General features: G+C 36.6%; 1 protein-coding gene across 7 annotated transcripts in view; it reads left to right on the top strand.

Annotated features, from left to right (window-relative positions):
- PDE1A (phosphodiesterase 1A) overlaps positions 1 to 25484 on the top strand; it is a 194427-nt gene that overhangs the window by 77560 nt on the left and 91383 nt on the right. The window contains exon 1 of one of the 7 annotated variants that reach the window (XM_074548351.1): positions 10365 to 10758. The exons of the other annotated variants lie outside the window; for them this stretch is intronic. Coding sequence (XP_074404452.1) covers positions 10706 to 10758 — 53 coding nt within the window. The 5' untranslated portion in view covers positions 10365 to 10705. Of the gene's footprint in view, positions 1 to 10364; positions 10759 to 25484 lie in introns of those variants that run through there. 7 annotated transcript variants of the gene reach the window in all.

A 25484-nucleotide genomic window follows, 5' to 3' on the forward strand; every position in this document is an offset into this window, starting at 1 on the left:
AGGTCAGCAGAGCTGCTGGAGGGGCTGGAAATGAAGTCTGGTGAAGAACGGCTGGGGGAGGTGGGGCTGTTTAGCCAAGGAAAAATGAGGGTCAGGAGGGACTTTATCCCTCTCTACAATTGCTTGAAAGGAAATAGGGTGGTGAGGTGGGTTTTGTTCTCTCCCCCAAGTAACAAGCCTAGTACTTGATCAGATGAAATGGCCTCAGGTTGTGTCAGGGGTGGTTTAGATTGAATGTTAGGAAACGTTTCTTCACTGAAAGTATTATCCAGCTTTGGAATAGGCTGCCCAGGGAAATGGTAGAATCACCATCCTTGGAAGAATTAAAAGACATGAAGATGCGGTGTTTATTGACATTGTTTAATGCTGGACTTGACAGTGTTAAGCTTGCAGGTGGAGCCAATGACCTTTAAGGTCGTTTCCCACCTAAAGTGTTCTATGATTATTCCATGGATTTATGGTGTTACGTGTGCTCAGCTGCAGCCATCACCACTGGTTGGGGCTGCTTACATCACCAGTATGTCTTATATTGTTTTTTTCTGTATGCATAAGTTTGCCTCTTTTACCAAGTGGTCTGCTCTGAATATTCAAAAGCATGGAGCAGTGGAAAAAATAAGAGACTGATAATAGCAGAGCTGCTAAATGCTTGACATTCCCTATAGCATCCTGCTGGGCTTCAGAGAAAAGATCAGTTTGTGATACACATGGTAGTATCTGTTACACACTGTTTGACTGGATAGGATGTTGTTATCCTGGATAAAATAATTCCACCTCTACCTCGTCAAGATACAGGCAGATAACTTTAATCAATGTATGGATCTCTGCACTTATTTATAAGTTCTGCAACAATTTAATTAAAAATCTGCTGTTTGGCAATTTATATAATTAATATTAAATTAGTCTCATTATACTTCTTGACAATAATCGCATAACAAAGGAGACTTACTGTGCTTATGGAAATGGTATTCAAAAGCTGTTGAGAATATGTGGTTTATAGTAACAGGAAAATATTAATTATTTGGGCAGACCTGATTTTATTACTCATAAAAGTTAATTATTATGGTCAAAAATTTGATAGGTAGAAGAAAGTAAACAAATACTGGTGTGAAATGTACTTGCTAAAGAAGAAATTAATGTCAAAATGACCACTGTATTACACAGTGAAATGGCAACTTTTTATTTTGTCATGAGAATTTCTAAAGAGTAAATCATGGAAGTGCACAATATTTCAGTGTGCTGACAGAGGAACCTTGAATCTCCTGGGATACAACAAAAGAATCTTGCACCTTTGTATTAATGATATTCATCTGAATTGTGGTTCAGTTGTTTAGTTCAAATTTCTGCTCAATTGTATATGATTGTAGTTAGGAGGTACCCACATAACATAGCTTAGAATCAGAACAAATAACACAACTTAGCATGTTTTTTGTTAAGTTTCAGAGGAAAAGCTGAGATGGGGTGTGAAGAAAATCAGTTTATCTTTCCATTAGGCAATGAGAGGAACTGAATAACAAAATTTTAAAAAGAGTTACAAAATTGACACCTTCTGAAGGGACAAAAACTACACACAGTCTTCAGGTAACATAAAACATTATACAGCAGTCATTTTTTTAAATCTACATCTTATTAAAATTTATTTTTCAGCTGTTGCCAAGATGTAATTACACACTGGAAAACCTTTTTCTTACTGAATATTGTGGTTTAGCTTGCCATTCAAGAGTAACTCACAAGAAGTTCAATAGTTCTACAAAAGACATCATTGCACAGATTATATTAAAGTTTCTTTTCTTTGTTGCTTTTAGTTCAATTTTGAGATTTAGTATTAAAAATGGCAACTCATTATTTGGTCTAGGTAGACACAGACAATACATAAAGAGTTTAACAATGCCCTGGTGAGTACCTTGTTTCTTTAGTAGATAATGGCAACAGCTCATTCTCTGGGGCTGGGAGCATAGCCATTACCTGTACACCAAATTAATAGGTGAAATAATTGCATTGGTAATGAAGTCAGCTACATGGTACCCACATTCAAACATCTCGGAGAATTTAAGTAGCGAAATTACTCTGCCTCAGCCTTGTGTTCAGACAGGGTATGGTATAAAATGAATGCATATTGAAGTTTTGGTTAGGCTTGTAGCTCTAATAAAGTTTTGAGATTAATTTTTCTGAAATGGGATTTCTAATGTATGAATAAAAAAGAGGTGTTTCCATGAAGAGGGGAAAGTGCAAAAAATCTAGGCAGACAGTAGGAAATCATGAGTCATTTCTTGTTTATAAACTGTAATGTTTGGTGTGTTTCACATTCTCTCAGGTTCTTTTTGTTTTATATCTCTGACTAACTTTTGACCCTTGATGAATAGCGTGAGCATTGAGCTACTTTTAAGCACCATTTTTTATTTTTAAAATTTGTTGACTAAACAAGTGATATACTCGCATATTCATTGTAGATTATCTGACTATCAAAATTTATCCCGCAGAGTCCTGAACTTGAGCACACTAGGGAACCTTTCCTGAGGATAATTACCAGTTCATTTGAAATAATTTCAGAGTTTTTCTCATGCCTAGATTACAGTTAGCAGGAGAGCCTTGTTTTAGTTAATTTGATCATCCTAAGCATTAAATAAATGGGGTGGAGAGAGAGAAAACTCTTTGATTTACACAATTCTACATTTCTCCTTTGCTTGTTGCTTTTCTTCTCTGGAAATGCTGTTGCCAAATAACAGGGTGAGTTTTCTTCTCAGTCTCCAAAAAGTTTTGCTAGAAAAGATAAACTTCCTGCTAATCTCCTCTCATGAATACACATATACTTGGCATGTTTGGAAGAATGTCATCACAGTGAGTAGACTTGGGAAGAAGTGTGTGGGATGCTGGGGGGATGGTGAGCTGGGATAAGGAGGAAAATAATATAGGTAATATAGTAAAAGGAGAATAAAAAGTTGTGTGTGTCTTTCTATCTTTGGAAGACAGCACTATGTATTGCAAAGGCCATAATAGAATCTAGATAGAAAGAAAAAAAATAGATCATTGCTGTATGCATTAAATTTTGTGAGTATCTTTGTAACAGAAAGATAAGAATGATCAAAATGTTATTGTCTTAGAAGAATAGATTTCTGAGTCATGCATGAGATGTTTCTTGTCTATGGCCATGTTAGATATCTGAGGATAGAGCTGAACTCAGAATTTCATTTATCACTATTTGTAACACTTAAAAATTATGAATGTCAGATTTCAAGACATCTATGGAGAAACTGTTGTTTAAAAGCAATTTTTCATAATCTGAATGCAAAGAGAAACAGTTTTATAAGATGATTTGTTATCACCTGTAGCGTTTTTGCTGTGCCATCTTTTTTTGTACCTACCCAATGGCAATGTGAGCAAAGAACAATTAGCTGATTGAAGAGATACTGCAACAAGTCTCAGACACTGCAGATACTGCTGCTTTCCCCTAGGAAGTGCAAGGGTTTATACTTTATAGTTTCTATGTCAGTCAAACTGGGTATCAGTAATCTGATGATGAAAACCAGAAAATCTCAATAACTGTGCATAGACCAGGGTGTTTTAACCAATTTTAATGAAGTAGGTTTCAGAAAACTTTGAAATACATAATCTTGGAGACCATGATGAAAGACAGAGCAAAATATTTTCAAAACCTAAAATTAAAAAAAAAAAAAGGTTTTCAAACTCTGCCACCTACACAGATTTGATTGTGACTTACAAAGAAAAAACTGTAGTGAAGAGGTAGCTAATGATAGATTCTTGCCTCTTTGTTCCAGACATTCAGATGAGAACTGTTGTATATAGAGAAAATTGATGCAGTCTATCATATACCTTCTAATTCCTCTAAGAATAGCCTCTTCCTACTAAGTGCCCGTATATTTTCAATTCAGCAGAAATTCTTTTGGTCATGATTTTGACATTGTCCAATAGCCACGCTTAACAAATGGCACAGTTAGTCATGTTTTCCTTTCTGGACAATCTTGGATTTCTAAACTTTCTTTTTCAATCTGTAAGTATTGTAGCAAACAGTTATCCTGACATATATTTTAATCATTACCTTTAAAGTGTTTAGCAATTATCTTTTGTTTGATTTTATGCAGCCCATCTGTACTAAGTTCTGAGGGTTTTATTACCCTTTTCCACCCTAAAGAGCAACAGTGAGCTGTGTCAGTTGTTGCTGAATTGTCTGTGTATAGTTGCCACTATATGTATACATTTAGAAAACACATGGCACATAAATTACAGTGTTTTCTGATAGAGACTGGAATTCCATCAACTGTGGCCAATGATAATATTGCACTGGCTGAAAACCAAAGAATGCCATGTTTTGACTTGTGTATCTCAGTGCTAGTTTAGCATCATATATCCCAAAGGAATTTCTTTCTTCTCATTTCCTCTCCCTTGCTTTCCTTCTCATCCCCCTCTTTCCCTTAACTGGAGATGCAGAGTAGAAAGTCCTAATAGGTAGAATCCAATAAAACACAGCTATGATACTGGTCACATTCTTCAGAAGAGTTTTATTGATCAGGAAAATTAATGTTCCCAAAAGGCATTGGTATTAGTATTTTTTTTTTTTAATTTCTACTTATTTGCTTGAGTTTTACTCGAACTTTTACGATGCAGTAAAATATAAAAGCACAAGTAAAGCACTGGGAAGCTTCTTAAGCCAAGTTCCTGTGCTCCAGTCTGAGCAGGAAAGTCTTAGCAGGGAAATTAATCTCCTGCATGACGGCATTGACGTAAGTCTCTGCTCAGTTTGTGTGTGCATGTAAACAGGGAAAGTAAGAGAGAATGACTATTTTATTTAGGATTTAATTTACAATTCGTTTTACTTCGGAAAGGTAAAAAGGGAAAGCAGAACTTAAAGGCCTACAGAACTCTTTTCGCAGAGCTTTAGCAAGCATACTACAATAGATCCAGTGACATTTGCAAACTCTTGTATCTGCATTCTGAATGAGTCACAATTCTCTTTAGTTCTGTCTGATTTCTCAAGCTTGGAGCAGTCATTAGGTGAAGTTTTAGAGTGGGTTTTGCTGACGTCAACGTGAGGAAACCAATTGAGACTGTCCTACACTGCTCAGAGAGCAGTAAGATTAATGCAAACCTGGTATAACAGTTGGGTGACAAACCACTCAGCCTGATCCTTAACAGGATCAATTGTGCCAAGGAATATGAAGAATGGGGTAACTATAATTCAGCCCTTAAACCATTACACAAACACAGTTCTATTAGGTGGTATTATTTATCAAGCATGACATGCTTGTGATAAAATTACCTTTTGCATGGCAGGCAGTCACAGCATCTCCTTTAGCAATTAACCTGTTCCTGGGGACATCAGACACCTGGACAATTTTATTAGCTTGCTATAGATAGATTTGGAGACCCTCCATGGAAGCTGGTAAAAGGCATACTGAGAGGCTTATCCCTCTCATTTTAAGGGAAGGGAAGGTTCTGGAAGCTATTTTGTCTTGTAAAGAGCCTTGAAAGACCTTGCTGAACTGACACTGATGGTATAGATAGACTTCACACAATTCCCTCTGGTTTCTTATGCACCAAGTTTGAATCTTTAGTCTGAACACAGCCTTTTTTGAGTGAATTTATTCCAACAAACTTAGAAATACTTGAATAAAATTGTTGTTAGGGATTGGTTGAACAAAGTATGTTGCCTTTTTACTATATAGTTTTTTCTTCATGCATTACTTGGTCATTTAATTACATTACAAATTTCCTAACCAGTAAACTGGTGCAAGGTATTGTACTGTAAAGTAAGATAGCATTCTTTTCGCAAGTTCTACTTTAGATTTTTATGTTCCAGGTCCGTAAGAAGAGAAACATGTGGAAATATGCTGTCTTTTTTAAAAAAAACTTCATTAGTGCAGAAAATGAATGTACAAAACTTAGCTTTTCACTTGTTCTCTTGTTGCTTGTGAACAATATGGGAAAACATCTGACCCCTTACATAGGGAAGCAAAACAGAAATGGAGTTTAATGGAATAAAGCTTTAAGTGACACTCTTTGTTGCCAGAATTAAGGACCAAAGTTCAAAATTTGGATTAAGTGGCAAACAAGTAAAAGATTGAAAAGTCCAAGTGCTACAGCTAACTGATAAATGGTTTAATGCACACTAAAATCCAAAACTAATTAGCAGGTTCAGTTAGAAGCTGATAATAGCAGTTGATTACCAAAGAATTTTAGAACTATGAGATTGGATGATGTATTTAGAGATTATTTGATCTATATTCACATCCAAGTCAAGGCTGATAATTTCTGACATGTTATATAGCCTTTTAAAAATCCACGCTTAGAAAGCTGCTCATGTTTCCAAGAACAGATTCCCTTAGCAATTAATGTCCTTATTAGTTTCCTTTAAAAAGTATTTTTTCACCACTGAATCTTTATTACTACAATTTACAAGCCCATGAGCTATTTTGTTATTTCTTGACCACGGAGGTAGGGAAAAGTTTGTTTTCATAAATTGCACAACTATATTTATGTTCTGGAATATTTTTAATTAGGTTCTCTTTTCTTTTTCCTTAGGCTACATTGTGTGACCTTCTGTCTTTACTCGTGAGATGTTTTCTAAATTTCTGTTTTGTCAGGGTGTAGTCCCGTGTCTGCTGAACTGTGTTGTCCCAAAGCAAGAAACAATGCTTCAGGTGAGCCTTGGGAACACAGAGAGTGGCAGGTTGCTCTTCTGGACAATACTCCTTTTTATATCTCCCAGAATCATGCTTGTTTTTGTCTGAGACTGTGATTGTTTAGTGTATTATTCACTGCTGCTTCCCATGCATTTTCCAAAGAAATGCTGCTGAGCCAATGGCCCCTTGTCCTGCAGATTATTCCCATGTGTATGTAGAGATTGGTATTTTTTATATCCTCTTTTTTTTTTCTGAACATTTCTGCAGTTTGCCAAGGACATTCAGAAAATATTACTGGCTTAATATCATTTTGGAACAAGAATAACTCCTTTCTCCATCTAAACCATTGAAGAAAATATTGAATAGTGCTGGCCTTGAGACAGCAAGCTTAGATAAATTATCTTTCTACTTTGACAGAATTACTACTCTTACAGAACAGTTTGCCAGTTATTTTTCTCACTGATATTCCAGCATTTTTATAAAGGTAATTTCTTTTTCACATATATGGTTCATAGTTTCTTTGTCTCCCCTTTCTGTTGATTCTCCCACCTGTATGTCTTTCTACAAAAGCTGAAGAGGTCTTAACCCCAACCAGCAATGTTTACACATATCCTCATGGCCAGAAGGTGTTTTAGCTAGAAAGTAGAAAGCATCAAGTGCCTGGCACATACAGATTACTGGTTCTTAATTTTACCATCTTAATTGCCCACAGCTTTGAAATCAAAGTAGGAGAAATAATTGCATTTCCAGACTTCTGGCAAAGAGCTACAGAGCAATAAGAAATATGTGGCATTACAACAAGCAGATTGGAAGGTTTTGAGTTCTACCTCATATGTAGTCTTTTGCCCTGAGACGTAGTATTAAATGTCAAATTACTTAAATATTGCTATAGATACTGAAGTTTGGAAAGCTCAGGTTCTGTGAGTAAAGGATTTCAAGGTTTTGGTCCAAAAAGTCTTTGTTCACATTAACATATGCATGGGATGTGAAATACAATAATTTGCATCATGTGCAATCAAGAGCAGTGGTCATTGGTTCAGATGGGCAAACAATAACAGCAATAATTGGAAAATAAATTGAGAAAAAATAATTTAGATATTTTCTACTTGATGTTTAATTTTGTTGTTTTCCAATGTTGGAAAATTAAATAAGATATCGCTAGAGTATAATTTAAATAGATTTTTACCATTCTAATTAGTCCTAAAAAGATTAGCTTGAAGTAAGAAATATGATGAAGCTTGTCTAAAGAGGACTTTTTAAAATTATAATAATGCTTTCAAGGAAAAACTCATTATAATTACACTTCCTCATTATGATTAATGTGCACCTCTTCAGTGCATTCTGTGTATCAGGTCCAGCATAGCCTACAATTTGGAGTACTTACAGCCTACAGATTGGAGTAGTATTACTCCAATATGCTCCAATTCTGCTATCTGCAGAGTGGTGAAATTTATACATGTTATTTTTCCAGGGGGACTCAGGCTTCAGGCCTCAGTCTAGTTAATCTAGCACATGTTTCTGAAATGCCCTCTGTCAAAGGGCTTGTGTGAATACTTATTTAACATGGAAAAAAAAGATTTTTGAATATTATAAACAAGTCAGTGGGTAGTTGCTGTGTTGAATGAAAAAAATGGTCAAAAATGTCTCTTTGCAAGATTAAACTAATGTCATTAAAGTAATGTTAGCATTTCCTATTAACAGTACTTTTTTTCAAACCATTCTTGAATGAAAGTCCCATGAATAACAATGTACATAGAAACTGCCCAGAAAAATTTACTTTTAAGATGTTTACTACTTTCAGAACCAATAAAACTGTTACATAAAAGGTTTGGGAGTTCAGTGGAAACATATTTGGTAGAGCTTTCATTGAGAATTTGGAGAATTATTTTTTTTCCTTGTAACTTTCTAGATTTTTACCCTGAGCTACAGAAAATCCCTCTAAATAACATATATATAGCAATATATGCATATAATGTGGAACAGAAAGAAAAGGGAGATTTCTTTGTGATTTTTAGCTTTGTGTACTATCAGTGAGTGAGCACACTTCAAAAAGTAGCAAATTATTTTGAAATTCTGAAACCCAGAGCAAGAAAACGATATGAAGGAAATAGTAAATCTTGGCAGACAAGAATGAATGAGATGATGATCAGATGAAGGTCTTTAAAAATATGACAGCGCTCTGAATGCTGCATATTGTTGAATAAAGATCTTCAGATCCTTCAAGATCTTTCAGTCTGACACAGGTATTTTTTTCCTGGTGATGATGTATTTCTCTCTACTTCTCAGAGGAATAGAAATAGTGGGGGAGATGAAACTGAACTACACAAAATAACTGCTGATGACAGTCTGATAATTTTTTGTTTAGATAGTTCTCCCATGGCTGTGTCAAGAAAATAGTTTTATATGGTGTGGGAATCACTTACTGGGTCCTTTCAGGCTAACTAAACTTGACACCATCACTCTGTTTTAAAAGCAGTATATTTTACCTGAAGGAAGAGACTTTACCTATTTCAATAAAACCCACCCAACTCCGAGGTTTTCCTTCGTGAAAATACATGGTAATAGAATATGTGTTATCTCTGCTATATGGAGTTGGTTCATGAAAATATTGTTAATTGAATAATAGTTTCTGCATAACGTAATGGGATCTTTCATGATCATATACAATCTAAGACACATCTTACTTCCTTATCTTGCATCAAACTTTGATATTTCCGGTGTTATGCACTAAACTGTGTAAATCTGTCCCTCTTCTCCTCTCTGCCCCAGCACAAATGCAATTGCAGAGGAATCCCAGCCATCCTGGTCCTGCTCGGCCCGTGTCAGGAGCTGCACCTCGCCCACCCGCAGGGCTTTGCAGGAATGGAGCGCAGGGCAGCTGCCGTGCTGGGGGCAGGGCTGTGGCAGGACCGTCGCTCGCTGGCAGGAGGGGGCGCTCGGCTCTGGGTGTGCAGCTGCACATGTGCTGCCGCCCTGCTGCTACTTTGCCGCTCCGCTGGCTGGGCTCCCTGTTTCCCATCAGGACCTGTGCCAGCACAGGTTAGTTATGAGCCCTCTGACGTGTGTGGGTGATTGTGTCTCACCTGAAGCCCTCATGGCTTCAGTTCACTGAGAACCACGGTCAGCCACTTCTGCTTTATGGCTTTGTTTACAGCCTGTGCTCGCTGCGGTTGAATTCTTCCTGATTTATGTCAGCGTGATGTCAGAGCAAGATTTTCAGTTTGGATCTATGTTGAAATCTTATCTTGCAAACAGTAACAGTTTGCTACTGACACTATCTGAACTTGGTCATTTTGTTTTCCTCACTGATGTAGCTTTGCTTTGGTTCATGTAGTTGTGGTCCTACCAGATGCAAACACCATATTCTGCTTCAGCCAATTCTAGGTCATTAGGTTATGTATGCTAAAAATTATGAGCAGGGCTTTAATTTGCATAGTTATATCCACACATCATCCAGAGTGAATAAAAGCCAGATTGTAAAATAATTACAATCTCTTGAAGTAGAGCCAGCCTTACAGACCAGATCCATCCGTCTTCATTAATTTGTATACAGTTTTTTTTACCAGAGCAAATTTTCTGAAGGTACTCGCATGGGAATGCTGAAACAGCTGCACAACTTTTATTTTGAAGAAAAAAAAGTTGAGCCTCGGAACAGTGTGTTTTAGAGAGAGAGAGAGAGTGACTCTGCATTTAAGACTTTGACCAGTGTGTGTAAGAAGTGCTCTCATGGCTGGAATAATCTAACAGATTTTTACCTGGGTAGTGCTTGGCAGAGCTCCCCCCTTTTCTTGCACAGTTGAAAGGAATCCAGTGCAGTTCTGCGCCTCGATCAACTTGACTCCAGTTGTGCTCAGCCTGCCCGGTTTGGTAGCGCACGGCTGTGCCTGGCTTCTGTGGCCTCTATGGCCCTTTTCTGCTCCACTGTCAGAAAGAGGGAGGGAGGCTTCCCCCAGCACCAAAATACCATTCTGTGTGCTCTCTGCAGCACAGTAGCTAAGAACAAATTTCCTGATTACTCCCTGGGTTTTTTTGGAGTTATTTGCTGGAAGAAGTCTTTTCCCCCACTTTAAATGGATGATTGTGTTACAATCAAGAAAAAGCATCTCCAAAGACCAATCTTTAGGTAAGTGATGCTATTATTACTTTGAACTGAAAATGTTATGAACTTTACTCTCTAGTCCTATATGTTAACTTAAAGTTTGTATGCAAGCGCACAAAAAGTTGTTGAAGATAAAGTATTTAATGTTGCATAGCCTAATAACATATTAGGTGATTTTGGTTCTCCGAATTTTTTTTTTTCCACTTTTATTGAGACTTTATAAGAGTTATTTTCCTTCTCCTCTCTGTCCTCTGCATTCTCTAAAGTTTTGTGTGGGATTGTCTTTATTATGAAAGAGAGGCGGAGTAGCTTTTGAGAACTTTTTTGTGTGTTCTGTTTTCCTACATCTCCGAAGCCCCTCAGTGTATTCTGGAATTATAAAACTTTAAAAGTGGAACACGGTCCTTGGCTGGTTTTGCTGGTTTTGTCTGGATGGCAGAGTTTTAATACTTGAAATGATACACCTTTCAGAGTAAAGTAGCCTGCTTGCTGGGATGTGCAGACAAGTGCTTAAAGTCTCAATGATCTGTAAGACACTTCTGATAGAAAGGGTTCAAGTGTAAAGAATAAGAAGTTGGAATTTTACTGAGGTGATCCTTCAAAGCATCTTCTATATATTTTTAATATATATTTTTACTATATATTAATTTGATCTCTGAAACATCTTTCTGATTATTTTATATTTTAAAGTAAATTGTAGAGTTCCTTTACAGATCAGAATTAGATCTAGTTTACTCGTGCTTTCTACCACAGGGGACCCCTTTCTTTCTTTCTTTTATCAAGCTTCAGGCCAAATGACCTTGAGTGGGAAATAATATTTCTCAAACTGCTAGGAATAAGGCTGGAAGATTAAACAAATCTTCAATAGTTCACACTTCTGTTTATGACTGGTGACAACTTTAACAAAATCCCAGCTCTTACTGGGTGACATCAGTAGGATATTGTAACCACAGTGTTGATATGACAAATAAATATAAGGCTAAACATGGTCCCAGAGTAAATACAGAATTTTTATTTATTGGATCACCACTACTGATGTCATAAATGATGGGAGTGCAGTAACAGTTGGCATTGCAGCTCCAGAGTAAGTTCAGACAGGTAATCGTGCCAGGATTATGTCTTACTAACCTTAAATGTGGAGAAATCTTTCAGTACTATTACAGTTACAGGGCAGAAGGAGAATCTGGACACTAAAAGGTTACTATGGAATTGAAATGACATAACTATTAACCTTAAATTTGAATCGCCAGTGTGTATCTGCTATGCAATTTATCTCATAAAAAATTAAGCATTTTGCACTTCAGTGAAGAGGAGAAGTTCTTTCACAGAAAGCTTTTGACTGACAATCAAGAGATGTTTGATATTTTCCAAGTGATCTATTTTTATTTAAGTTAATAGTTTAATGGAATATAATTGTTTGAGTATCAGTAACTATTTCCAAGGATCTGTGATAATTATCCTATAAGCTGCAATTAAAAAAAAAATTCAAAATGCGCATTCTTCACAGTTTTTTGGGGCCATTAGAATTGTGGGTGAATAAATGCATATTTCCTGATGTTTGGAAATGTGCTATAGAAATCTGCTGTAGCTGGTGTAGTACTGGATGTCTGCAACAGCTTTCTTAATGGATATTTCCCTAAACTGTCTTGTGGGAGTGAACTTAAGTCAATGAAATACAAGAAGTTTCAACATTTCTTACCAAAATCCATTCCATCAAATCAGTTCTAAATACAGAACGGCAACTAAATACTGTTGGCATGCTTAATCCAGAGTGAGAAAACCCCTAATATGGAAAGCCCCCAAAGAGTCCGTGGCTCTGCAGTGACTCTTCTGGCAAAAGATCCCTGTAATACTACAGTAAATGCTCAAGAAATGTTTCCAAGGTCGAGACCAGCATAATATTTTAGGTGGCCCGAACAGAAAAACAATCTCCGTATGTCATAAAGATTGTATCATGTACAGTAAATACAGATGCTATCCTGTAATAAAGAGCTGGTTTTTTAATGCATGTTCTTTTTCCTTATGACTTTGGAAAATATTTCTCTAGTGAAAAAGTGTTCTCATGCAAGAATTGTGAAGATTTAATCTCAGTCCTTTGAATCCTGTGGCTTTTTTGTCCATATAAGCGAAATGGTTTTACTGGGTACAAATCTTACATTAAGGTAACTGAATCAGCAGTCTATCCATTTTTTTTCCTTGAAAAAAAGAGAAAAAATATCCAAAATTTGGTATATATTTATATTTACCAATGTTTTGATGACAACCAACACTAATTATAGTTACTCTTTAAAAATACATCTTTCTTGGGAATGAAGTTGCAACTCAGTAAGTACCTATAAGTGTCTTCCTACTTAGCAAAGTTGCATTTACAGTGGATCTGAACTTTTACTTGTTGCTTTTCCAGTAATGTAGAAATTAAATATCTATTCAAAATTATCCTTTCAATATTGCCAATACTCTACATAAGAGTGTGATGGGTGTTATGTGTCAAGATGCGAAACTCAATGACGAGGTATTTCTGACTTATTTACAATTTTTTTGCAAGTTCTGAATTCATGAAGTAATAAAAATTTAAAAATAGTGGGAACTTATGTAATGTTTGGTACTTGCTACCCAGTAGTGCTTGGAAATAACTAAATTAATTCAGAAAGATAACTGTGTAAAAAAAAGCCAAGCTTATGAATCACATTGAACTGATTACTAAAATACTAAAGCACATCAATTAGGATAAAAATTTTTAATTGCATCAGAAAAGATTGCCAAATACTTACAGATTCCTGCATTCATTAATATCAAAGGAAGAATCTGCTGCATGCAAAGATATATTTCAACAGAATGTGTAGCTTGGATATTCACTGGCTATTTTAATGCTAACACAAATTTCTGAGGACATTCCATGTTTTTATTAAGAACAGCATCTTGAGCATATTTGCTGTGACTGGATACAGTGAAATTAATTCAAACAATAAACAAATCTACTTTCTCAAAGAAAGCAATGGGAGCCTCATGGCTCCTAAATTTAAAATGAAACTGAATAAAGCCATATAAAATATACTTTATGAACAAATTTGTCTCTGTCAATCTAGTATGCCTAGATTAGATGACATAATAGGTGTTCTAGTGCTCACATTTCTATGAATTCTGTTAAAATATGAATCTACACGGTCATTAATCAAAACTTTTACTGAAGCTAACATTTTTATGCACTCTTTTTCAGTCTTTAGGGAGTGGGTTGGGTTGTATGGCTTTGGCCTTCCTGGTCTTGTCTGTAAATGGAAGCAAAAGGATCAGGGTGTCACAAGATAAGTTGTTATTTGGGTGTCTTTGCCTTGGTAGGGTCCACAAAAGCCTGGAAATAGTTCAAGAACCGCATGGGCTTTGAGATTTCCAGATCAAAGACAGCTGGATAATAACAAAGAATTTGTCCTTGCTGTGTAATGTCTTTGATTTAAGGCTCGTAGTGTGTTTAAGAAGTATTAATGCATTTGCTTCAAAATTTTGTTCCGCACATTTTTTCTTTTGTTCTGCACATTTTCTGTGGTTTCATGCAATGTTGGATCAAGGGTTTTCCCTTTGAGTAAGAGGAACAGGAAAATAGGGGCTGACAGAGCTGAGAGCCAGAGAGAGAATAAGGTGAAACCCATCAGTTTTCGTGCTCCATAGGGAGCTCTGGTGTCACCTTCTCTCTGGTGTGTCTGCACGTGAGAAGAGCTCCTTGCACTGTTGCTGCTGTTCCAGTGCCTTTGCTCATTTACAAATGCTGTATTAACTGCAGTTAACTAGACTGAATCTCTCTGGAACTTGGAATTCTTCTTCAGTAAGACATGCTCCAGTCCATTTGGTCTCCAGTCCCTCAGAATATATGTAGCTGATTAATTATTTTTTTTTACACTAAGATTGGGTTTAAATACTAAGTGCTGTTGTCTACTGTAATCAATTGGCAGAAGCTATTCCAGCACTATTTCTACACCACCACAGAGCACATAGGTAATTATATACTGTACGGAATATTGTTTACAGACACCTGATTTCCAGAAGATGTTTATACTGCTGTAATTTGTGGAGTAAGAACAATCCATATCAGTAATATCAGTAATGTTAGAGTTTTACTTATAAATACAGTAAATAATTATAAAATATTTGCAAATTCTAGACATTTGAAGTTTTTGCCAGAGACTCTTTTCTTCTTGAAAAAATATACTAACATGTCATTTCTAGCAAAAAATAACCATTACAGTAATACTCTTTCTTGGCTTCTCCTTCTTTCCTTTTTAAAAATTGTTTCCTCTCCTGAATGCTTGAAATATTCAGGAGTTTTACCAAGTACAAGATATACATCTTTATACTGTGGTAAAAGATTTTTTCCTATTTGTGAGTTTTATCTTACTCTCTTTATACTCTGGTGTCGATATTGTATGTACTGAAGAGGCATATTTGTGTTTTGCATGGGTATAGCTGCTGTTGGCACCTTTTCAGTTTGTGTCTGTGGAAAGGTACCAAATCAGAATAACAGATGAAGAAGAAGCAACTTAGTAAACAAGTACCTGTGGGTAGCATAGAAAGTTGAAGACTTTAGCTGCTTAGAAGTTTATTAAAAAATATTCCTTGGTCTCCCAGGTCTGCTGATGAAAGTCAAAATTTTAAATATAGGATGTCAGCATCAGAATTGAACTTGATGATGACTATGGTGGTGAATATGTAAATATGAAAATCAGTGGCTTTAGGGGCAGAGTAGCACTGAGAAGTTGGGTAGGAGTTTTTGGAATTGAGAAAGGGAGAATGATGAGAAACTTTATAGAAATAACCTGAAGCCAAAAAAAAAAAAAAAAGCTGTGAGAAAAAAGGAAAAGAGAAAAATGAAATTAAAGGAAAATTAAAAGAAGAAGAAAGAGAATGAGTAATGTGGAAATGTAAAGAAAAGCAAGGTGGTAAGCTGACAAAGAAATTAATGAGCATTTGGTCATTTTCAGTTTTACATTCTTACTCATTGCTTAATACACTAAAACATAAATTGTGGTAATTACCCCATTTTATCTGTAGGTAGACTACAGAGAATGACACTGTTGAAATTTATTGAATATTTAATTTTGGCTTGATGGTCTGTTTGGGACACTGCTGATGTGCTGTTTTGTAATATTCCTAAGCAAACTTTTCTAGAGTTAACGATGAATTCAAGAGGCGTTACAAGATCACTTGCTGAGACATTTCTCAATTGGCATGAGTGAGCTTTGTAATATTTTTTATTGTCAAAAAATGTCAGATTTTCAAGGTACTTTAGGGGATCTGGAAAATCAATTTACTACATGGATTCTGGTGGGGTTGTGGGGTTTTTTTTCAGCTTGCAAAAATTGGGTAAAGCAATTTCCTGATCACCACAAATGGTGATAGATGGCTTTCATCCAGATCTTCATCTAGTATTTGAAACATTGCCCAACACAGAAATTAAGCCTGAATCTGAAATTGTGGCACTTGCGACATGGTGTAGTGGCGCTTGGCAGTGTTATGTTTAAAATTAGACTCAATGATCTTAAAGATCTTTTCTAACTGAAATGATTATTTTCTTCTATGATTCTGTTCTCGAGTGCTGCCATTCTGCTTGCTGGAGCTCAAAAGCTTTCAGCCAATGATCAGACCTTAGAGAATGTTCCCCTTGCTATGTCATGGTGATTGTTATGGGATTTATGTGTAAATGTTTGTACTTTTGGAGAAAATCAGTTTGATTTCCTGGTGGCACCAACTGAGAAACATTTTGTACTGAGCTCATCTTTCTTAAATTATGAATCTCCTAACTTTAGGAAATTTACCTTTCACAACTAGAACAGGTTTTGTTAACATCTCATATGTAAACTAGATGTGTGGCTTTGCACAGACAAAGACTGGAACTTTTGTTTCATGTAAAACAGGTAAAATGCATTGGTGTAAAACTAAGGTATTGCAGTAATTTTTTCTATTAATAATGGACAGTTGCAAGGGGTTTTTAAAATGTTGTTGTGAAGCGAATATTGGCTTCCTTAATGCTGGAGAAAGGATTTCAGTGCTCTAACATGCTTCATTAAAATTAAATTAATATAATACCTCAATAATTGGGGTATTGTTTCCAAATAATTAACAGTATGTTGATGTTGTTCTGAGCAGAAATAAATTACCAAGTTCCCATAAAAATGTATAGAGATTTTAAACTATTTTCAACATGACTGATCTAGCCAGAATGATTGTTCCTTCAGGGCCTAAATTAAAATTTACTGTTGTGTTGCCAGGTCTCCCTTTTTACATTCCATCCTCCTGGAATGTGAAAAACAACTTTAATGATTCTATTACCTGATGTAAAACCAGACTACATAAAGGTTTCCTTAGGAATCCTGAAGTCTATGTCTTGGCATAGGCTGAACTCCTCTGCTACTGACTGCTTCTACCTCCTGACTCAGCTTCTCTGCATATTCTCTGTGTGTGCACTACAGTGAGATAGGCTGAAAAACATGCCCAGTTTGAAATGTTTGTTTCTTCAGTGCATGAAGGAGTGGTTTCTCATCAACTTCTTAGTAAGAGCTTTTTCCATGTGTACCTCTCTGCTTTCAGTCATGTCTTTGCTTGAGAAAACGAATCCAGTCCTTCAGTGCTCTTCATGGGGACAGGGCAGCCCTGGCTGTAGGGACAGACAGCGAGTGAGAGGCTGGAGAGCAGCACCATGGAAAGGGACCTGGGGGTCCTGATCGATGGTAGCCAGGAGGGACAAGTGTGTCCTGGGGGACACCAGAGACATCAGCATCTCCAGCCAGGCAAGGGAGGGGATTGTCCCGCTCTGCTCTGCACTGGGGTGGCCTCACCTCCAGTGCTGGGGCCACCACAATATAAAAGAGGTACAAAGCTGTTAGTGCCCAAAGGAGGGCTGTGAGGGTGGGGAAGGGTCCAGAGCAGAAGCTGGATGAGCAGTGACTGAGGTCACTTGGTGTGTTCAGCCTGGAGGAGTCTGAGGGGAGACCTCACTGCAGCTACACCTTCCTTGTGAGGGGAAGAGGAAGGCAGGCACTGATCTCTGCTCTGTGGTGACCATGACAGGACCTGAGAGAATGGCCTGAAGTTGTGTTGGATTGGACATCAGAAGGTTTAGGTTGGATATTAGAAAAACGTTCTTCACCCAGAGTGTTTGGGCAAACAAATTATTTAGGGCATATATATTGGAAAAACAGTATGTGCTGTTGTGTACACAGCTCTTTCTTAGATCATGTTGCTAAGACTTTCAGTTCTGTGTTATCATCAATTCTTACTCATGTTATCATTCTGAATATACTTTCCACGTTGTTTTCTGCATTGTTGCTGCCTCATCCATTGCCTCCATCTTCTTTCTAAAACATTTTTAAATTGTCTATTTTAAATGTTTTGTTGTGTGATGAAGAGAATTACTCTAGATGAAATATTTACCTAACCTCCTATATACTTGCAACTTTATATATTCTGGTATCCATAATCCCTTACCACTGAGCTTTATTTCTTTAAGAGAATGTGCAATGGATCTGAGCTTCTTCTTAGGCAGTAAACCATTGATAATTACTTATTCAACCAGAGACATATCCTTATCTTAGGTAATTTCATCAAGTTGTATTTCTTGTCTTTCTTTATGAGAGAGTTAGTTAGGACAGCAGGAAAGACTTTATTGAAATCAATATATTTCATAAGCACTTCCTCCTTACATATTAGACCAGTTAGTCTAGCAAAGAAGAAAATATAAGTATTTTGACATGATTTGCTTTGGGCAAATTCATTTGGGCTGTATTTTATTATGTTTTAAACATGTATGCTCCTATAAATGGATTTATTAGCTGTGAGGTTTTTTTCTTCAGTGAACCACAGGAAAGAGGAAGATCTGTTTCCCATGTACTTCTTTATCTCCCCAAAGAGATGTGCCTTTCCTCAGCCCTCTAATACGCTCTCTCCATTAGTTTGTGAAGCTCTCACTAATGACAGAGCAACACTCAGCTAATTAATCAATTATGTCATAGTGAATTTCATCAGGCTTTGCCTATGCAATTCCATATTAGTTTCATTCATTTTATGCCTCAGCTTTTTTGATTTAATTCCCATTCTCACTCTGTTTTTTCTGCTCTTTGCTTTCTCCTTCCTTTTCCTATAACTTTAGGCTCCAATATTTCATCATTTTAAGCAGAATTTGTTTGCACTTTCCTATCATGTTTTTATTATTGTGCATAAAACTGAAATAATGGCCCATCATTTCTCTCCCTCTGTAATTATCTCTACTTCTTGGAACAACTAGTTGTCTCCAACAATGTGCTCTGCCACGTTATTTTATTGAAAAAAATCCTCAGAGCTCTGGTCTCATTATCTTTCTGTGCTTTTGGCATTTTTGTACTTCCTCATCTTGGCAGTGCTTTGTAAATTTACTTCATTATTTGGTCTCTGCTGTAGTGGCTCTGTATATCTCTATTCTCTTTGCCTGACACCATTTGTCTGCATATTTATCTATCTCTTGTGGGCCTTTAGTAGGAGATAGAATGCTTGCTGTGCTGCTGATTGCTTCATGGCTTTGAGGATTGTGTCTGGCAGCAGGGACCAGGGGGGAGCAGCACCATGTGAGAATGGATCACGTGCCTCAAGCAGAAGAAGATTTTGACCACTATCTTGTACTGACTCCTCCTAGCAGGAGAGTGAGGTGTGAATTTTATCACCAGCAGGAATTACTCATCTTGCTAGAAGATCTGGGCTTTGGGTGTTCTGACTTGCAGTGAAGGCAGAGCACTGGCATGAGTAGGCAGTCTGTGTGGCTGCTGGTTTAACTGCAGCCTTCACTAGTTGGCTAATTTCCTCAATCCATGCTCTATATTCGTCTTGATGAAGTCCATTGTTCCAGGAAATGTCACACTGGAACATGCCCTCCTGCTGCTCTCCTGGACTGTGCAGGGACATCCTTGGCAGACTTTTCCCAGACTGAGTGGCAGTTCTGGCCAGCTTTCTTGGGCAGGAACACAGAGTCTGGCTGTTAACATCAGGGCGGATGTCCACAGCATCAAGATGGTTTTATGGGCTAAGACTTACCAGATGCAAACTGAAAGGATGGTGGTGTTGGTACCATTTTGCTTTCCACCCACTGTGGTTTTACTCTGTAGCATCTGAAATAGCAATGGAAAGACCTGCCTCTGTGACTATTATCCATAGGTGAATTCAGCAGGCCATCTCAGTTTGTCTCTCAGATTCATTAGATTCCTACTGCATGCCAGATTACTATGACATGAAGACCACAGTAATGTCTAAGTATACCTTATATCCCACATTATGTATGTGCTAAATCTCACCATCTAGATGGAGAAAATAAATCAGGGCTGCAGTACTGATCATAAGGTAAAAGGTAGAACCAATTCTCCAGTCAAAACCAGTCTTCCCAGTGAAACTGGGAGGACAATATGGTGGTTGCTGTGTCTTTGCCGTTAGGAATTATCTCCCAGAGGGAACCCAGTAGCAGCAGTAAGTTCTCCTTCATTATAGTGCAGTCAAATAAATTAGTTTAAATACTTGCCAAAGGAGGTTGAAATTAATGTTTGACTTGGCTCTGGAAGAACTGCTCACATGGGCAATGAAGCCAGGAGTTACCACCTCTCATTTAAAGATGGAATGTGATTCCAGCTAAACTTAGTGTGGGATAACACATTAATTGCAAATTTGCATCTATTCTGCTGGTAAATAAGCTGTGATTAAATTCAGAAGTGAAAGCAAAATTAATTAACCATGCTGAAGACAATCTGGAAAAGTGTCTTATGAAATGAAGTGAAATACAATCTAATAGAGAAACAGCATAGATTACATACATTGCAAATTCTTCATGTTTAGGTGTTTAAAAGCACACCTGCTGTTCTATATGGGCTGGTTTAAAACCAGAGGAAGGGAGATGCTCATACGTGAAGCACTCCTTATTTTGTGTAGTGAATATTCACAGAATATAAAGTGACTGAATTAACTGGATTGCTATCATCACCATACCAAGATGCTGTGTAGGTCCTGAACAGATCCATTAATGTATTTTGTAGGCTGCAGCACAGATGTCTGAAACTTTATGTGAAATGGCCTTTAGAGATTGCCAAATAAGCTCTTATAGAAACTTGCACACCGGTTTGGTAAAGAGGTTTCTCTATAATCATATTTTTTTCCTTCAAGGTGTTTCTTTACTTAAATAAAAATGTGATTCTACAAATACTGTGCCCATTAGAAGTAATTATAAGTGTTGTGAAATTGAGGAAACTGTGCATAAGAAAACTTAGGGTTGAAAACTCTCGACACAGGGTTTCACAGTATCAGTTAATATAAGGTAAATAAACATTTTGTCCAACGCTGATTTGGATTGAACACAGAGTTATTTTTACTTTTGATTCTCCTACCAATGAAAAAAGAAAAACATTAAGATATCTGTCGTACATGGAATGATAATCAAATTACATTTAAATATAAAAAATGTAGTGGTTTTAGTTCTAGAATTTGAGGTTCCTTGGCCGATACACTAATTAATGTCACATTTGTAAAGAAGTTTGAAGGAAGTTAGTTAGCAACCTGGACATATTCATAAACAGTTCTCTTTAAGGCCATGTCATCAAAAGTTTGAATAAGTGTGGTATATGCAACAGTTGTTGAATCAATTTGCAAAATAACATTTCTTTAATGTGAATACTTTACTTTTAAGGCTCTACCATGTAGCTCTGCAGAAGCTTTAGCCCAGATTCTGGGACAGATGCTGCATATTTCTTGGGACAGGTGCTGCTCTGTGTGAAGACCAATTGAGAAATAATGCACTATTGTTAATATTACCTTTGTAATATACATGATGCAGTACTTCAATATCAGATGATATACTGCAGGCGGAATCTGAATGTTAAAATTTCACAGTGTGCAGTAATTTTAAAAAATTTTGAGTTTTTGCCCCCTAGCTAGACAATGCAAGCTTCTGTATTTTATATACGTATATATACATATATATGTGTGCGTGTGTAGATACATATATATATATCTCTCAAGAAATTTTACTCTAAGGCATTCAGAACCTTATATTCATGGATTTTCTCTCCTGTTGTATAGCCAGTTTTCAAAATCTTCCTTCAATTATGAGCAGCTGGTTGGATACTGGTGTCAGTGTTGATGCCCCCAGGGTCAGATGCAGAGGTATAGCACTTCTACATCTTCTTCATTCCTTTGTTATATGTCCAAAATAGTACTTGACTCCCTCTAAGTACAATATTGAGATGATTCATTTTTGCATGGCATCCCTCATGATACTTATGGAAGACTACATGTGTATATCTGTTTAATTGAAAGCTTAAAAAAATTAGATCTACTAAATTTATTGAAGTAAACAAAATGACTTTGTTCAAATGATTTGACCTGAAATGACACAGCTCCCATGCTGATGTCTCAATCACTGGGCTAAATAACTTAGCTTTGTGATTCTTTCAGGAGTCAGCAACAGATGATTTTGTGATTGTTTTATGCCATGACAATTAAGGCACATCCATAACTTATAAGAAATATAGAAGAAGAATATTCCCCTTCCATAAATCAGACAGAGGGAAGATTTTAAAAATTGTAAACTTTAATGATCAGGTGAGGTTTAAACTGTGTTGATTGTTCTAAGTAATTTATGAAATCTCGTGTCATTTTAATGATGTGAATTTTGACACATTTTAGGAATTAAAATAGCTATTAAATTAATTTATTAGCTAAAAGCAAATGCATACTTATCAGTAGATAGTTTTAATTGAATTTATTATCCAGCCTTCTGACCCTATGTGGCAGTCAAAACAGATTTGTAAGACAAAGTGACATTGCACTCCCTTCTGCAGTTCCTTGGTGTCTACCTTGATGCTTTCCAAAAGAACTAGGTTTATTGCAATACTCATTGGATTTGCAAGGCAACAGAGAGACTTTACACTTCAAACCACATGGATCCTGTCTCTCTGAAGTTCCCTGACACAGACATGTTTAATTTCCTGCTTACAGGGAACCTTCTGTCTGGGCCTCAGCTCTTCAAGTGGGATATCTCAAAACTCCATAAGGTTTCACCACAAAGACCATGAAAGACATATTTATTCCCCCTATTGCTCAGTCTGTTACTGATCTGGTTCCCTTGGAAAAGAATTTTCAGGAGGAGGTACAGCAGATGCCAGTATATTTGTCAGCACCAGCTGAGCCAGCCATCCTTTAATCATACTCTTTTATCCCAGATGATTAAAAATCCTTCCAAAATCTCTCGAGAAAAGTTGCTTGACATCTACGTGGAAGCTGTCCAGGAAAATCCTTACAATGCTGGATGTATTGCACACAGCTGTACCTACATGCATAGCTTTACCCATTGGTGAAGAATTCTTGAACATGGAGAAACTTGGTTGGCAAGCAACAGCTTCCTTCCCAGCAATCTCCAAGAGAGCAGCTTCTCATTAGTGTGGGCCTTCATGTGAGCAGTTCTTATATTTGTCCTCTGATGGAGTATTTGGTGGAAGAAGCAATGCGAAGGAAGTCTAACCAAAGTAGTTTAAATCCCATCCGTATGTAAAAGTCCAAATGTAATTGTTCTGTAAACTCCAAAACTGGATCCACAGACTAATTTCATGAGGGCTTGAGGGAATTTTAAGCTCTTTATGAATAATGCTCAGCTTGTAAACAGAACATCACTCAAGAGCCTTTGTGCTGATTCAGTAGATTGTCACATCCATTGCAACACTTATCTGACATTCTTCAGCATTTGAGACAGCTCCTTGAGGATTGGAGTTTTACTGAAAATAATATAAATGTTCATGATTTACTTTAAAGATTCTAAAGTGATGGCAAGGATGTTGAGAGTCAGATCTTCATCATCACAGGGAACATGATGTCACAAATATTTAGGCAGGCTCTGCAGTTGTCCTTGTGTGAGAGCTACTTTGATCCACAATCATCTCATGGCCCTTCACTGGAACAGTCTTGCTGCACTGCTGTGGAAATACCAGGCACCTTCTGAGCTCAGTGGTGTGGGTACCAATTCCTGTGCCCACAATTCCAGTATGTCATTTGCCAGATATTAACTGTATCTGATACAAATCCATATGAAATACTTCTGGGAAAGTAATGAAAGACCACCTATCAGGATTGCCATTCTATCAGTTTCGTAGGACTTTATGAAAATCCAGAATGTTCTCATATTACCAAACCTGAAATTTGACCAGACAGACCCAAATTGCATCAGGAAATACCATATGTGCAATATCAGGTCCAAATAGGAACATGTTTTGTTTTACTTAGTTTTTTTGCAAATATGCAAACAATGGTTTATGGTAAGTAAAACTGTCTTTGGTCCCAAACTTCTGTCTGACAGCATGAAACAGACCATTGCAGCTTCACAAATATTTTTTTTTTTTAGCTCTAGCTTGATAAACATGCCATCAATTGTAGAAAGAGTGATTTGTGGTTCTGTTTGTTTATTTGCTTTTAATTTGTTCAGTGTTCAAGATGTGGATTAAGGCTGGGCAGCATTGTGTCAGACTTTCTTTTCTGCAAAGTGGTCATTAAAGATGACTAGTGGCTTGCAGTTTCAGGAGCTGTATGTTTGCTGTGAAATCTTATAAAAGTGGTCCATTTTTCTGTAATTTAAAATTTGTCAATGAAGCTTTGATATATGACTTGCAGTTAAAAGTGTTCCTTAATTTGAGCAGAAACCAACAAAATTATAGATGTTGTAAAGTAAATGTGCCTTTTAGGGTAAAAGGAAGTTATAAATTTGCAAGACTAAATGATAAAAGCTAAGCTAGGAATTGATATATCAGGCTTACAAATGTGTGCTTCACTTTGTGTAAAATGCACTTCCTAACTTTTTGAAGTTCTTTCCATTTTCTGCTTTGAGAGTATTGGCTTATTTCAAACATCTGGTACTAATGTTTCTATTGAGCATACTGGAATCATAAACTCTAGGAATACCAGAGGAAGCTGACAGGTGGTTTCTGTGAGGATGTTCTGACTATTGAATATATTTCACATTTCCTTCCAGAATAAGCCCTTCAGCCACTCCTACAAAAATTTGTGTCCCTGGCAGTAAATAAAAACAGTAAAATATCCTCACAAAGAAGCTTTAGAGACATTTAGAACATGCTCAGAACTTGAAATTTTTATACCTATATGTATTATTGAGAATCATAGACTTTTTTTCACTGTCTTTTAATTTAAAATGTGTCAACTCATAATTAAAATATTTGATCTCTCTCTGGAGGACATACAGACTTAGGGATGCCTTTAGCCTATCTTATCAGAACTTTTTTTCTTTTGAATACCTCTCCACAGAAATAAATAAATGTCCCATTTTTATTGCCCTTTTGGAGAAGAGCATCTCAAAATACTTTTGTTATTTAAGCTGGAGTCACAATATGGAAATCTTTGATAGTATCTGACCTTGAGTAAAGTGGGGTTTCTTTTGATGTGGTGAGTGAATATATAAAACATAGTTTCTTATGTGTTAAGCATTGTAAGTTTTTTTTTTTTTTTTCCCTGGGAAGTATTTTATCCTTGAGTTCTGGGTACATTACAGATATACAAAAGTTGGGATTTCTTTTCCAATATTTATGGAACCTTATGCAGAGTACAGTGATTGCTGGCTGTTATAAACTGATTGAGGTGGACAGAAAAACTTTGTCTCATTTCAAGTGTATACAGTCTACTGTTTCTATTCTGCTTTAGAGATGAGGTGCTCTATCTCCTAATCAAAATATTTCAAAATAAAATATTGAGTAGGA

Source organism: Zonotrichia albicollis, chromosome 10, assembly GCF_047830755.1.
Source record: "Zonotrichia albicollis isolate bZonAlb1 chromosome 10, bZonAlb1.hap1, whole genome shotgun sequence".
Lineage (NCBI taxonomy): Eukaryota > Metazoa > Chordata > Aves > Passeriformes > Passerellidae > Zonotrichia > Zonotrichia albicollis.